Source organism: Neofelis nebulosa, chromosome 1, assembly GCF_028018385.1.
Source record: "Neofelis nebulosa isolate mNeoNeb1 chromosome 1, mNeoNeb1.pri, whole genome shotgun sequence".
In the NCBI taxonomy this organism is placed as follows: Eukaryota; Metazoa; Chordata; class Mammalia; order Carnivora; family Felidae; genus Neofelis; species Neofelis nebulosa.
In genome coordinates this window covers 173,676,750-173,693,112 of record NC_080782.1, presented here as the reverse complement: position 1 = coordinate 173,693,112, position 16,363 = coordinate 173,676,750, and the positions used below count along the sequence as shown (strand labels likewise).

Genomic DNA, 16,363 nt, shown 5'->3' with positions numbered 1-16,363 from the left:
TCTCAAAAATGGATAAACACTAAAAAAATTTAAAAAAAAAAGAATATGATTTCTTGACTATCCTTGGCAACTTATTAGATGCGGTCAATTAAGAGACTCAGTAACGATGGTGCTGTATCTGTGGAAGATGATTTTTTTCCAATTATGTCAGTTAACTCAGTGTAAGAATTTAATTTTTCTGATACGCTCCAAATGGTGAGTCAGCTGAGTAAATATCTGCAGAGGAAGATCCTAGTGGCTGCCGTGCCAGGGGCCTCATGAACCTGCGAATCCAGACCAGCAAGCCTGCAGTGTGGCATGGCACCCAATAATGCCGTAACATCTGCCCATCTTTCCACTTCCTAATGGGGGTGCAGAGCATTAAACGTTTTTGCACACAGGCGTGTAGACTTCGACAGAGACCACCTCTGCACTAAAGCTCAGTCTTCTCTGTGGGTCTCAGGAGTTAGACCCTTTGTCATGGGCCCAGGAAGTCATGAACACAGGGTAGACGTTTTGGGATACTTCTTATCGATCCATGATACAGTAGGCATAACTGCCAAGTTCTAGGTAAGGAAACCAGGGTTTCCAGATGTCCAGCAGACCCAGCCGAGGCTTAGAATCTGGCTAATGGTGGAGCTGGGAGGTAAAGCCTGGTCTGTATCCACAAAGTGGCAGATTCTTTCAAAGGCCATCCTACTTTAACCAAACAACGAGCGACAGATCGTTTTCTTCTAACCTTACAAATGAGAAATCTTAGGTCTGGAGACATGAGGTAATTTTCCCAAAGACATTCAGACAATAAATGTCACAAGCAGGGACCATCAGATGTTGTTTCTCTCTCAAGAATCGGGCAGAACCTACCTGGTGGCCAGACGCTGGAGACCTGGGAACTTTGATGAAACCTCTTCTTTAATATGAGGCAAGCATTTTCAAGGGGGCTAAGTATGGACTGTAGGCTGTGCAGTGAAGAAACTGTCACTGTTCTCACGTGCCCGCAGACACACCTCTGCTGCATGTGCCCTTACCCCCGGCCACACAGCACCAGGCTTTCCTGCTCGTTGGCACGGTGGGGCCCAGGCAGAGGGCAAAAAGCCGTGTCCCAACTACTGTTCCGAACTTAAGGATTCTCAGTTAGCAGTGGTACAGGCATACCCTGGCCAACACTCACATTAAACATGTCATTGCCTATTTGGACAACAGTTTTTAACTAAAAACACTCAAAAGAAAATGGAAAGAGGTTCCAAACGTGGTTCTGGTAGAGCAGAGGCTCTCAAGTGGTAGCATTCAGGTCTCACCCCGAGACTTTCGGATTCAGCCAGTCTAGGTGAGGGCCTGAGAACCTGCCTTTCTAACATGCTCCCAGGGTTTCCAGCTGCTGCCACCCAGGGGACCACACTCTGAGAGCCACAGGAGTGGAGGCTCCGTGTAATAAGACACTGCTGTCCTCACACATATTCGATTAGAGTCCGCATTTCCTGGTCTCTCATCTGGGTTCCTAGTAATGACATTTCGTGGGGACACGAGTGGTGTGGCTGCTAAGAAGAATAAAGGTATATTATAATAAAGTGACATGATATCAGGGCAACTATTTTTATCCTAATAAAGTAATGCGCTTTATGAGAAGCAGAGATAAGTAAAGCAGAGAACGACTCTGGCTGCATTTTCCAAATATCCTTGGAAACAAACACACTGTTTTGGTATTCGTGGCATATTAACACTAATTCAATTTCCTCCTTCCACGCTAGAAATGGAAGAAATCGTTTAGCAAGACTAGGTAAGTGTTAAGTTCCTAAAATCAAGCGAGTGGCTTGAGAGACCATCTCTACCTACTTGACTGTTACTTGCTAAAACCTACAAATAAGACAAACACCACCTTTTATTGTCTATCCTTGAAACGTTTCTATCACTGAAGTTACTGACAGATTTTTAAAAACTGTAAAAGGTGAATGCGTGTGTACTTATTTTAACTGCCGCTACATTTGGATATGTTCAAAGGTGGTAGGGGTGGCAATGTCTGATCAGGTTCCCATATTATCACCCTTGAGGGCACAGCAAACCGTGTTCCCCAGATGGATGCTTTCTTCTGGCCAAGAGGTAACCACCTCCAGGAACTGGTTCTGTCACACCCTGACTGGTAAGCTTTATTTTATTTCAGGGAATTCGAGTCATTAGCTACGGAACGGTTTCATTAAGGGATTGTAAGGGTTTATGGTTTCTTTACAGGGGCAAAAACAGTCGCTGAGACAAAAAATACAATATAGGAAGCTCTTGCCGGTTCAATTAAACACGCACAATGAATTTACAAGGTAAAAGCTCTGACCACGAACAGCTGTTCAATACCAACCTTAAATGCCAGTGTAAACAGAGACAGAGTGTCCAGAGCTGTAAGGCACACCTCCGTAGCAATGTTGGCTTCAAGTAGGGACTGGTGAAGGACGTCAGCGTCTGAGTGGCCATAGCCTGCGTGAATTACAACATGAGGTTACTGCAGGGGGCTGCAGAGAGGGGGGTGGCCCGATACAATCACGCAGTCAACTTTTGATTATTTAGGGAAGGCTTCCTTTGGGGCTTTGTCTCCCTGTTTGCTCTTTTCATCGGTGGTGGGGCAGGGGATAGGTAATTAATAATGCATCTGTTGGGTTATGACTCTACGATTCCGGAAGGGAAAGAATGGCAGCAACCATTTATTTTGCATTGGCCACGTGCCAGCAATCATTCTATGAACTTTACATGTATTCGCTCATTTAATCCCTCAATGGCCCTATGAAGTATGTACATTATTAAACCCTTTCTGCAGATAAGGAGACAGAGGCAGAGGAAGGCTAAACAGCTTGCCTTAAGTTGCACAGTTAGCCCACAGTGGGCGCCAACCCACCGAGTACTTGGCTGAGCTGCTGGGACGGGAGGGGCGGTGAAGGAGGCTGAGGCTTCCCAAGCTTCCCACATGGACACAGGCAGCAGAGGAGCACAGGGGTTAAGAAAATGAGCCCAGGGTCAGCCTGCTGGTCCCTGAATCCAGCTCAGCCACGTGCTAGCTGTGTGACCGTGGGCAAGTTATTCGGCCTCTTTATACCTCTGTGTCCTGGCCTGTAGAACGGGGACAATAATAGTATCTACCTCAAAGGGTTGCAGTGAGCATTAAGTTGGTTACAATTTGTGAAATTCTTAGAATAGTGCCCGGCGCATGGTGAATGCTACGTAAGTGCTGAATCGTTAAGGTGAAGAACTAGGCATGATAATCAAGAGTTGACTGCACTGCTAATAGTATTCTACTTGTTTTATCAAAAAGCATGAAAGCCAGTATGTCTGAAGGAAACGTTTAAGAAAAGGAAAGGACTTGAAGAATCCTAATTTAAATACAAACTGATATCTACTATACGTGGCTATAAACTTCAATTTAGTACTGACATAAATGTAGCTTGACATACAATTTGAGATATTACATTATGAAATGATATGCATTAGCAGAAATACATACAGGGGTGCAAAGATGTTACAGGACTGATCTAGATGACAAAGAAAGATGGCACTATAATAAAACATCATGTAATGTCTTTCTCCCAGGAGCGTAAGCAAATCAACACTTACTATGTAGGTAATTTTCTTTATACTCCAGAGAGGAGGACATTTTGTATACAGATCAGGAAAATGAAGTGCGGAAAACCTAGAGAATTTTCTTGAGGCCATTAATGGGGGGAAAAAAACCCCAGAAACTGTACCCTAAATTCCTGATCCAGGTCACCATATCATAGTACCTGTTACTAGGACAAAGTAAAGTAACTAGCCCGATGTTATTCTCGCTTGAGCAAATGTCAGAGTTACAGAATGATTTTTAAAAGACTACAAAACAGACTTTCCAAGTTACTGAGAAAGATGGATATATTTTGGTAATAAGGTCAGCCAAGGCATCACCCCGTTTGGCATGGTTTGTTTGGTAAGACACAGAGATGATGAAAGAGGAAAACGGACTGTTAATTATTGTTAAAGTGATCATAAAATGGGGCAAGAGGGGAACAAATAAATACAGCACCTTTTGTTAGATCAACCAAAATTATCACAGGTCACAAAGACCCTTTGTTGAGGGCTGCCGTTTACCCCTACTGATGGGTAATGATCTGGGTTAAATTGTCCCAAGAACTGGCTTTGGTGATTACTTTAATTTTTTTCTTGGCACAAAACTGACATTTTCTTTTTCTAGGTAACTTCTTGGCTACGTGTATGCAGATGCGATCACCTACACGCTCAAGGATTTCCACTGTGTTTACTTTCAGCTAGAGGTCTAGACCAATCCAGGACTGAAATTGGGCCATGTGTTGTCTTTAAAACATATAATCGATGGCCATGCTAGTTAAGTTTTTATATAATTACGTATCCATGTATGGAAACATGACAATGACAAATTTCTCTAAACTCTTACACCATCCATGAATCTTGACCTTGTCTATCTGATCTCCTTAAGGGGCACAGTCAGATTCATATGGAGTCTGTCTGCCTGTGTCTGAATTATCTAAGAATAAAAGAAATGATCTTTTTAAGCCACAGTTGGTTATAATTTTGCTTTTTGTTAAGCCCTCATCTCAAAACAGAGGATTATTGGAAGGGTTGTGGGAGGGGGGCTGGGCTAAATGGGTAAGGGGCATTAAGGAATCTACTCCTGAAATCATTGTTGCACTATATGCTAACTAACTTGGATGTAAATTAAAAAAAGAAAAAAGAAACAAGAAATCAGCAGGATTCCTGAGCTGGTGTTATTAAAAAGCCCCTAAAAGTAAAGGGCAGCATGGAGAGGTTATGTAAGTGGTAGACAATGCAGGGACAGTTTACTGAGAGATGCTCCGGTGGAGAAGGCTTGTCTCAACACCTGGAACAAAGCCGTGCACGAGGGAAGGCTTCAGTCAGCGGTCACCATAGGAAATGAACTGACTTGGCATATCCAAAAAGTGATCGTAAGAGAAAAAGCAAGTTCTTAAGGTATTGGTCAGCAACTCACTGAAGCTGATTAAGTGGATTCTGACCCCAGCAAGCAAGAAGTGCTGTGTTAACCAACCCTACTGATTTTCCCTAGGGGACAGCGCTTGGGGCACTGACTGTCTTCAGCCAGGCTGGTCAGGGAGAGGAGGACTTCCTCCCTTTCCCAGTGTGCCATCTTTGGCATGCACATCATGGACTGCTCTTATGTACACACTTTTTGTTCTGATGTCACTCTATGATAAAGGATTTATTCTAGAATCCCCAAATCTTTTAAACACTCAGAGGCCAGGGATGAGATTTCTTCCCCTATCTAATGTCATCTGCTATGTTAGACTTAATTAACCTTGCTCTGTTTAATAAACTGTTACCAGAACAGCTCGACTGAATAATGCTGACCACATCTGTAAACTGTCTCCCCCACTCCACTGCCATGACATCAGAGGTGATGTGGTGGGAGGGACACAGCTACATGCCTTTTCCAAACATGAGAGGACATTCGAGCTCGAAGAAGTCAGATATGTATTCTCATAGGGGGCACTTTCTTTTCAACAGCTGCCCTTAGCCTTTATGAAACCAGAATTCTTGTTTTTATTGTTAATTTTTTCCCCTCTGGCCCATATAATAGAAATCCAGAAAACAATACATTTTATGAGAAAAATGTAAATACTACTAAATGACAAGGAATCTTCTTGCTAAAAGAAGTCCCCAAATGTTCACAAGAGACTCTAAAATACAGAGAACAAGCTGAGGGTTGCTGGAGGGGTTGTGGGTAGGGGGATGGGCTAAATGGGTAAGGGGCATTAAAGAAGACACTTGGGAGGAGCACTGGGTGTTATACACAGGGAATGAATCACTGGAATCTACTCCTGAAATCATTTTGCACTGTTTGCTAACTTAGATGTAAATTTAAAAATAAATTAACTGATTAATTAAAAAAAAGAAGTCCCCAAATGTGGAAGATCCAGTCTCCCAGGTTTATTAACTCATGGTCTCCAGCATTTACTAACTGCATGTATTTTTGCAATGTAGCAGGTGGACCAACCCCTACATCATCTATTGTTCATCTCCATCCCATTTTTACTGCTAAAAAGGTTTTCCTCACAAATGAGCAGAGAGGAAACAGGAGAAATAAGGAATAATATTCCCAGGCAAAACTTACGTGATCTTGCTGTCTGTCCTCTGATTCACACACACACACACACACACACACAAACAAATATGCTCAAAATGATTTGTGGAATGAGTCTAAAATCTCAGTTTATACTCAAGGAAATGGTTATGCCATCTGCTCTCTCTGACCAATGCCTCAACCTAATGTTGAGCATTGTCTGAAAATAGTACCTGTTATGGGATTTACATCCCAAACTGGGAAAACACTTGGTTTATGTGTACATTTTAATTTAAAGTCCTTTTTAAGGGTATTAAAAACATAAACATGACTGACTTTGAACAGGCATTTTGCCAGACTTTGAGTTCTGAAACCCCATCAATTACAAGAAGTACCAATGACTGGCTGCCATATTAGATGTACTAGGTAAGATACAGGTGTAAGATAGGTCTGTTATAACTCAAAGATATACCCTGATATTATAAATGCTAGAAAATGTGCAAAAATGTATTTCTCAATAAAGGAACCTGTCTCAGAATCAAAAAAAGTGGCTTTATAAACAAACATTTCATTTACTATCTTGAGTATATGTATGCCTTCAAAGCATCCAAGTCCATTTTTACCTATTTTAAAAAATATATTGCCAGGCTTAAAACCTTTTGAAAAATATTAATTTTACTTCAGAGGATATATGCATTCTCTGTATCTTTCCTATTAATTCAATATTATATCAAGGAACTTTATCACTGATACTCATTTTCTTACTTGTACTTCATAGACATCAAAGAATTCCAGAGTTAGATGGGGTCTTACAAACCCACTCGTCCAACTCCTCACCTTCTCTTGTGATGTTTAAGTGACCTGGACAATACCCCCAGTGGGTCTTCATCCAGTCTCTGTTTTCACACCTCCAGCTCCAAGTGCCCACGCTAGCTAATGGGCAGTTCAGTTAGAAAATGCTTTTGCATAATAACCTGAAATCTAATTCTCTGCAACTTACTCCATGACCTTGAACTCTCTCTTATACTGGATTATATGAAACACAGGTTTTCTTGAAGTGTTTCTACCTCTTGCTGGCTTTCCCCCCCTCATACCAGTGGGAAATATGAATTCTCATACAAATAGATTTAATATATTCCTAGGGCAACATATAACATCAAAGTACATGCAAGGTGTTATTTTATATGTTTTGCACATGTATCACCTATTTGCAAACGTGTTTCACTTAGCTTCCCTCTCATAGCTTGGCTTATATAAAATACTCTATATCCAGCTATCACTCTCAATATACCATTTGACACAAATGTCTTCTGTTGACACACAATGGAGGTACTTTACAATAAAAAGGTCAATGTGTTAATGTTATACACATTTACTTTTCATGTACCTGGGTAATGACTCAAAGTTAATGAACCTCTCTGTATCTTTTGAGTGTTTTTTTTTTTTTTTGAAATAGTTAAAGACTATTTTGAGCACAGTAGGATTTGTAATTTTCATTGTTTCCTATCAAAATCCAAGAGTAAGAACCTGCCACGGTGACATGTGTAATGCATATGGTGTCCCTTCCCACATCCTACATGGATGTGCTAATGGGGGCATGAAAGTTGGCCTCCATTGAATTAAATTTCCTGTGGTCTTCTGCTGCTCCCTGCTGGTCAAGCTGAGGCCTGGCAAAGCCTTTCCTACTCAAAGAAAAAGGCAAAACAAAAAATGCAGGTGGTGTATGGGGGACTCTTTCTATTTTTATTCTTTTCTAAAAGAAATTCATTGTAGACCCTGGCACCCTACAAATCTCTCACATACTGGATCTATGTCATATATTGGATGGTCCAACAGAAGGTACTGTATTCATTGTTAAAGAAGAATTTTTTAGGAAGACATATATACTTACAGACTTCCCACAGAACACCCAGGTACAGGTGTGAAAATAATCATGTATGTATATATACATATACATGCTCACACACATACACATGTATACATATAGCACATACTTCTCTGTGGCTTCTGGGCAAACTGACAATTTGGAGCTCAAAAAGCTAACAGAGGGAAAGGCTGACACCACCCAAATACATCATCAGATTTAGAGATGTAAATGAAGACTGAGTTCTTGAAGAAGATGCAAGGACTGTGAGACACCAGAACCAATTTGGGATGAGCAGGAATTGTAGGAATACAGGAGAAGGCTCAAAGAATCAGTTACACACTGTTTATTGGGAAGGCAGAAGGAGAAGCTCTGATGGAGGATGGTGTCACTGAAAACTGACTGAAGCAGTAACTATGGGAACAAAGAGGAGAGAGGCAGGAAGGACGGGCTCTCCGTGGGTAGCAGGAAGAGAGGATGGATATCAACCACGTTAGCAATATGGTCCTTGGCTGCAAAACACAGCCAGCTGTCTCTCCCCTCCACTTCAAGCCACCATTGCAAAATCTGTTTGCAGTGGGAGAAGCTGCCGTAGTTCTTAGTGGATTAAGGTTATTTATTCATGTGCCGATCATTCACTTGACTTTTGTTTTCTGTGTTTCCTGAATGATTCTTTGGAGGTGGGGACTTGGTCTGTTGATTTATTTTTTAAAGTGCTTTAAAGTTTAAGTATTTATTTCAACTGATGGCGAGGTAGTTCCTGTGTTATAATCTGCACAAAGGCCGTGTAGCAACTTCTGCAGAACAATGGGAATTTAATTTCTGTTTGCTAAATGGGAAATGAAAACGAAAAACAACAAAATTTTTTGTTTTGTTTGTTTCAACCCCTTGGCTACAGAGCTAGAAAAAGCCCTAACAGACAAGAGGTGAAAAAATGAAGTGCTGTGGCCTTAGATGTGTTACTAACATATGTCCTGCAGCTGAGTATAGGACTCAGAACTAGCTCTTGAAAGCTACCAATTCAGTGTGTGGCAGGCAAACATAATATGGATCTATATTAAGCTTAGAATTTTATAGAGAGTCTATGCCCATTGCATTTAACTTCGTAGGGGTGGAAGAGGGGACAGCTGTTATATATTTCGATTCCTTGGCCTTCTTACTCTGAACTACTACCAACTTAAAGTATTGAGAATATTGTCTTTACTCTTAGCCTATATTAAGAAAGAGGTATGAAGATCATAATGAGTGCAATTCCTATGATTAGAAATGATGAGAAGATATTAATTAATAACTACATTAAAGACATGGAATGAGAACAAGTAATCGTCTAGATCAAACAACTAGCTACATTATACCTGGAGAAAAGATGAAACAATTCAGAGAACATGTCACTAACAGAAATGGTATTTATTATAAATGATCGCCATTAGTTTTTAAAATACTGCATGGCTGATATTCTTTTAGGTTTTCTGCTTTGAGAAACCCTTAGAAAGATGAAACATGTACATGTTTCTAGAACTAGTACATGACGCCATGTCCCCTCTGATGATTTGAAAAAAGTAAATTAAAACTATGCTCCCCCTTTTTGGTAGAATCTCTACTGTGAAGTTAGAAAGCCCCAAAGTTAGGAAGGCAAGATGAACGAAAAGGTCTCAGTTTGCAAGTGAAGCGGCCTCATAAGCAGACTCCAACCTGATTAAATCTTACCATTGTCTACAGAAATTCCAAGCACACTTGATATCTTTCTCACACTGAAAACACAGAAAAAGTCACTTTGTTATTGGCTTTTCCACACCCTCACAAATTGATTCATGGGCTTTATGTTTTCACAGCAGTTTAAGGATTAACATACATTCAAAGCTGGAATGTCAGAATGTGGACACGTGATCAGTTACATGCATGGGCTCAGAAGAGTGAAAGGGACCTGTTCCAGATGCCCTCAGGACTTCCAGAGGGAAAATGCAAGTATTAAGTTAAAAACAGCAAGAGAATGTTTGGCTGTCAAACCTGCCAAATTTTACGTTAAAAAATACTGAACGGAGGGGATGGGACACTTTCAGGTCTAATGCCGTAGCTGACCACGTTCCGCATTATGTCACTCTCCTCCAAAGAAGGGGATTTCGCCATGAACTCTTCATCCCACTTGCTCTGAGCTGGAAGAAAAGTCAGGTTGGTGATGTGGCGCAGTGCGGCCTGGGGCTCTCCCCTCTGAGGTGTCACATGAGATGGCTGGCTGTTACGATGGCATGTCATGGGACTTACTGTGGTTAAAAGTGAGAGAGTTATCCAGGCTGCCCAGCTGCTGCAATCTGGCATGCATCATTCCTGTTCTGTTACGGGAAACAGGCAATGTCTGAGACTTTCGATCATGAACTATGGGTCCCAACCCCTCCTGGTTCCTGCAACATGAGTGAAATGGGATAGAAGCAAAAGTTAGACTTGTTACACTGCAGCAGGACGAGGAGGGTTAGTGAGGCCAGGACACAGCACAAGGGACGGCCACACGCCAGCCACGTGCAGCGCAGCCTTCTGGGGCCAGAGGAGCCAGAGACGCACACACAGGCCTCAGCTCTAAAAGGGTTCACAGCAAAGCACCTGACGACAAAGAAGCAAAAACCAAGCTGAAGCAAGGAACTTTCCAGTTCTAGAAAGTACTTTAGAGATGCTGCTTTTAAAAAATTTGAGCATCTGTCTGAGGTGGTGCTAAAGATTAGCGTTCTGACAACTGCCAAACACCACGAACCTTTTCGGGTTAAATAGGTTATTAAAGAGCAAAAAAAAAAAAAATCTTTAATGAAAATAATGCATTGGAAGAAGCAGAGAACAAACATGCAATGAGAAGGATTATATGAGGCGGTTTTAACACCTTTATTCTTACCCAGGCAGGAAGGAGAAGAGCCACACACTTTGTTAAACTTGTCAGCAGTCAAGTAAAGAAAATAGAAAAGTGATCTGGGTTAGCAATCAAACAGCTAAAACTTCCTACTGTGTACCATCACCAGAGCAGATGAAAAATGAGACCCGTGCTGGAATGACACCTGTCGCCCATCCCGTAGCCAACGGTCTCCCTCCCTGTGTTATTGTGTGGAGTAGGACAGGGCATGCACGGAGCATCATCGGGCAACATGCTGCTGGGTGATTTCAGACTGACGTGATGAGAAGGCACAGTAGTCATCAGACCGGACTGCCACGGAGAGCAGACACCGAGAGCGTTTACACTACTGCTCAGGACCTTTTTCACGTGTAGCAGAGACCACGGCAAAATTTTCCATACGGCAGGGCACACAGCTCGCCACAGGGCACGTAACAAGTAACACTACCTTCCACTCCTGCCTTCCTATGCCCATCTGGTTTTAGGATAATCCGAGGAAGCATACTTCTATATGCAAATATATACAGGGTGCTTATAAAGTCAGAAGACCTTTTTTTTTTTTTTTTCTTAATTAAATTTACAGCCATTACAAGTTAACAGTTACACAAAACCAAATTCTAAAATATTTTGTTGGGACAGAAATCTTCGGCTTCCCACATTCACCATGTTCAGTTCTGTGGCATTTCATCCTATTTTGCACAACACTCTCCAAATGCCATCTTGTGATGTAGGTGACAGTTACTTCAAGGAGGCTGTGAAGCTTGCTGGGCACAGTGCCAGCAATATATGTGTCTGCCCATTTTCACAGGACAAAGTCAAAGCGAATAAAATCAAGGTGGGAGGCATTACTGTATAAGGTCACCTTGTATATACTTGCTTTTGGTACTCAAAAGTGCAAATGTAAAAATTACTGTTACGATAAAAAATAACAGCTAAAATTAGAGAACTTGTAAGTGCCACTGCATTTCAGTTAAAAATAAAAAATATTAATAGGATAAAAGAATAAAATATGCTAAGTTTTCTTTAAAAAAAAAAAACACAACCTTTCAATGAACATAAAACATAATTCTGGAAATTTCTAAAATATCCCAAGAAAAGAACAATGTTAACATAAAAAGTAAAATCTTCACATTCAAACAGTTCTTAAAAATCTCTTTCCCATTTCATTGCTGTAAAACAGAATCATAGATAAGAGAAAAAACCCTCAATTACTACTAAATTTTAAAGTTTTTCTTACAATGTAAATATGTTTACTTTAAATAAGCTGCTAAAAACAGTAACAATAGAAAAATAGGATACTTTTATCACGGAATACGCAACACAGACAAAAACAAACACAGACACATGGAGAGTGGGTATAGGGCGGGAGTAAGAACTTGGTAATGACAAGATGTGCTCTGAGGAAATGCTTCCAAGAAGGACCTGCGTGGCTGTCCCTGAGCAGAGTTTCCAGCTCTCCTCGAGTTCAGGATGGATCTGAGAGTATGGTGTGGGGCAGGGCAATGAGGATGTATGATACTCAGCAAAGAGCCCCGGCCGGACAAAAGTAGAGCATGGTCAGCTTAGTTGGAGAAAAAAATTTTAGAGATGGTTTTTGTGGAAGTCCAAACAAATCTGAGATGGACTGAAAACACTCTTTCATTAAGAAAAAAAGGCGGGGCGCACCTGGGTGGCTCAGTCACGTAAGTGTCTGACTTCGGTTTAGGTCATTATCTCGTGGTTCATGAGTTCGAGCCCCGCGTCGGGCTCTGTGCTGACAGCTCGGAGCCTAGAGCCTGCTTCCGATTCTGTGTCTCCCTCTCTCTCTGCCCCTCCCCTGCTTGCACTCTGTCTGTCTCTCTCTCTCTCAAAAATAAAGAATAAGCATTTAATAAAATTTTTAAAAAAGGGAGTGGTTATATGAGAAATTAACATCTTTGTAGTCGGGAGAAGGAATGGTAAAAAATGACCTTTTGAAAGTCAAACAGGGAAAGGGACACCGCTGAAGAAGAAGAAAAGAGCAAGGAGACACACCAGGAGGGGCTGGGAGAAGAGAAAGGGGACATGGAAGGAAGAGAACATGGCGGGGGTGGGGGGTAGAACTTGGAAGGAAGTGTACGAGAGCAGCAGCAGGCCATGAAGGGAAATCCTTCCAAGAGATGTGCATGAGGCAAAATGAGACAGAAGGAGTGTGGGAATGTAGGCGGAAGATGCTACCAGATTTGATGGCAGCAATCCAAAGACATCATGGCTGTTTATGAGAATTCCAACTGCCAATCATCACAGATGATGATTCCCACACATTCAGATCCAAGTGACACGGAGAATGATACACAGTTCAGACCAAACCCCCACAGTACCTGGCTATGTATCGCTTCCCCATGTACTGGAACTGGTGCAAGCAGACTCTGCAGACGGGATGAAAGATTATTAGGAAAACGGGAAAATAACTGTCGTCAATACGTTGTTTTAGTTAAACCCATCAGGGGCGCCTGGGTGGCTCAGTCAGTTAAGCGTCTGACTTCAGCTCAGGTCATGATCTCACAGCTCGTGAGTTCGAGCCCCGCATCGGGCTCTGTGCTGACAGCTTAGAGCCTGGAGCCTGCTTCAAATTCTATGTCTCCCTCTCTCTCTCTGCTCCTCCCCAGCTCATGCTCTGTCTCTCCTTCAAAAATAAATAAAAACATCTAAAAAAAAAAATTAAAAAAAAAAACCTATCAACAAGAACATTTACTAAACTCTTACACCTACCACTAGCGTCTTGCTTCTGGGGCTCAGAAATTCTCAGGAAGGTCCCTCTCACCCAGAGACGGTTACTAACCTACCCTTGTTTTGCTGCTGTCGGTACTGTGCTGCATGGTCAGAGCCACAGAGAGTCTGGGACCAACAGGGCTGTCCACAGACTCAGGGTCTGAACACTGACTCAGGCAGTTTGCCATAGAAATCACAACGGAGGGGCGCCTGGGGGGGCTCAGTCACTTAAGCGTCTGACTTCGGCTCAGGTCATGATCTCTCACTTCATGGGTTCATGCCCTACATCAGGCTATGTGCTGACAGCTTGGAGCCTGGAGCCTGCTTCGGATTCTGTGTCTCCCTCTCTCTCTGCCCCTCCCCCGCTCATGCTCTGTCTCTGTATCTGTCTCTCTCAAAAATAAATAAACATTGAAAAAAATTAAAAAAAAAAAAAAAGAAATCAGGATGGAAAACCTAGACACTGGTGCACTCTTCTAAACTGCGTATTTGTCCTCTGAGTAAGGAGCTCCCTCTTTTGGCTTTTGTAAATGGACTAGTCCCTTACAGACACCCAGTATCCAGTTTTTTGGTTTGTTGTAGTATATCCACAACACTGACAGTTTTAAAAATCATGTATTTAATAACAAGCAGCCACAATAATGTCCAGTAAGTTCTTCTGGTGCTGAATCCCATCTGTCTCTCCCACCTTTAACTCAGCAGAGAGAACAATCACGAGACTATGAACCAAGGCCACAATCCAAAATGCACAAAGTTCTGAACACCATAGGTTTATGCAAATAAACACATGAACACCTGAGTTTATGCAAATACATTTGTAGCAAAATCATGACCCCAACTAAAAAGATCTAAAGCTACTTATAGTTATAACTTACCCCATTATTGTGAACAATCATTGTACTGCAGAAACAGTTTTTTTACTGCAGAAGCAATAATGTGTTTAATTGTGGGGTGCTGTCTGAGACCCCGCTGGGGTGTTACAGAATATGCTGTATATGTACATTTTCTAAAAATCTAATAAATTCTGGATTTGGAAAATCATTTGGACAAGGGACTGTGAATCTGTGTTTTTTAAAGTAGAGTTTAAAGGACATCAGAAATGTAAATTAAAGAGATAAAATGAGATAATATAGATAAAATGTGAGATTTCACTTATATTTCAAAATCATAGTTATTTTTCTGTCTCAATTTTCACAACTGCTTGAGCTAAATTAGATTCAATTTAGAAATGTAGCATCCACCCAATTCGGCTAATAAATTGTGCTATCTTATTAAAATGGCTTATACACACAGTTAGCTCTCATCTGTAACAACAATATCTCTAATAATTCAGGTTTGGTCACTGCCCACTGAGTCATGTGCTCCTGAGAGCAAGTGCTGGGGTCGGGTCCAGGAGAAAGAGCTCAAAACTAAGTGTGAGTACACAGCATTCCAGGTTCAACTACATCGTATTGCTCACACCTCTTAATCAGCCAGGAAAAATAAAGATTAAAAAAAAATCAATGAGCAAAACAAAACTACTCACTCAGATATTGTAAAAAAATCCATAAGTTCAGATGTTGAAGCCTTGTTCCAATACGTAAACAAAGCATCTAGAAGATAAACATTAATTTGGTCAGAATCACGATGTGTATTACATGCATTAGGGGATGGTGGAAAGATTTTGGAGCATAAACCCCCAAACCCTCCTGCTTTTACAGCTAATCAAAGAACAAACCACAGTGACCCATCTATACTGGTAACATATACAACATGCACATTCAATTTAAAGAAGCTACATGTGGGAGCACCTGGGTGCCTCAGTCGGTTAAGTGTCTGACTCTTGGTTTCAGCTCAGGTCATGATCTCACGGTTTCCTGAGTTCGATTCCCGCACTGGGCTCTGTGCTGACAGTGTGGAACCTGCTTGGGATTCTTTCTCACCCTCTCTCTCTGCCCTGCCCCCACTTGTGCTATCAGTCTCTCTCAAAATAAATAAATAAAAACTTTAAAAAAATAACTGAATTTTAACCTCATCCTGCATCACTCAGCACCATATAGTACACACACACACACACACACACACACACACACGTGTGTGTGTGTGTGTGTGTGTGTGTGTGTGTGTGTATATATATATATATATATATATATTTTTTTTTTCCCCCCCCAAAGGTTGACTGCCATGTGCAGCACCTCATTTGGATGTGTCTGGAGTCTTGGAAGCTGGACTCTCCTACATTCTCCCACAAATAGACCTTGAGAGCTTGTCTGGAGGTTCCAGCAGGGAAGCACAGCTATCATATACCTTTGACCCAAGAATGGTCCTCCTCTGTCAGGGAGGGTCATCCTCTTTGACCAAGCGCACAGCTTTGGGAGGGACACACATGGAGCAGGGAGGGAGGAAGGGGACACCCACCTAGCCAGCCAGATTGGCCAAATCAATCCTGGCGATCAATGGGGTGACAGATGTCACAGCCAGATAACCCTCACATCCCTTTTTTTTTCATTTGAGAGAGAGAGCACGAGTGAGGGAGAGGGGCAGAGAGAGAGAGAAAGTTTTAACCAGGCTCCACACTGAGCCTGACACAGGGCTTGATCCCACAACGCTGGGATCACGACCTGAGCTAAAATCAAGAGTTGGATGTTCAAACGACTCAGCCACCCAGTTTCCTCTATAGTACACATTTAAGTTATATATAATGTGCTCTTAAATGGACCAGAAATTTCAAAGAATACAAGTAGGCATATAATCTCAAGTTAGGCTCTCTCTTTGCTTACTACACAATCTCTCTCTAGTAAGGAATCTGTTGAAAATTCTTGTATGTACTTCAGTACCCTCTTCCTAGCACATACAT

At 41.7% G+C, this 16,363-nt stretch overlaps 1 protein-coding gene across 21 annotated transcripts in view; it reads right to left on the bottom strand.

Annotated features, from left to right (window-relative positions):
- The window catches only part of DOCK9 (dedicator of cytokinesis 9), a 290,615-nt gene that overhangs the window by 40,623 nt on the left and 233,629 nt on the right, over nucleotides 1-16,363 (bottom strand). For 11 of the 21 annotated variants that reach the window (XM_058743962.1, XM_058744064.1, XM_058744043.1 and 8 more), the window contains exons 36-39: nucleotides 15,053-15,119; nucleotides 13,137-13,184; nucleotides 10,188-10,324; nucleotides 2,327-2,442 (exon numbers count right to left, since the gene is read on the bottom strand). In XM_058743962.1, coding sequence (XP_058599945.1) covers nucleotides 2,327-2,442; nucleotides 10,188-10,324; nucleotides 13,137-13,184; nucleotides 15,053-15,119 — 368 coding nt within the window. Of the gene's footprint in view, nucleotides 1-2,326; nucleotides 2,443-9,632; nucleotides 9,677-10,187; nucleotides 10,325-13,136; nucleotides 13,185-15,052; nucleotides 15,120-16,363 lie in introns of all 21 variants that reach the window. The other 10 variants (XM_058744023.1, XM_058744100.1, XM_058743986.1 and 7 more) reach the window with 2 other exon arrangements.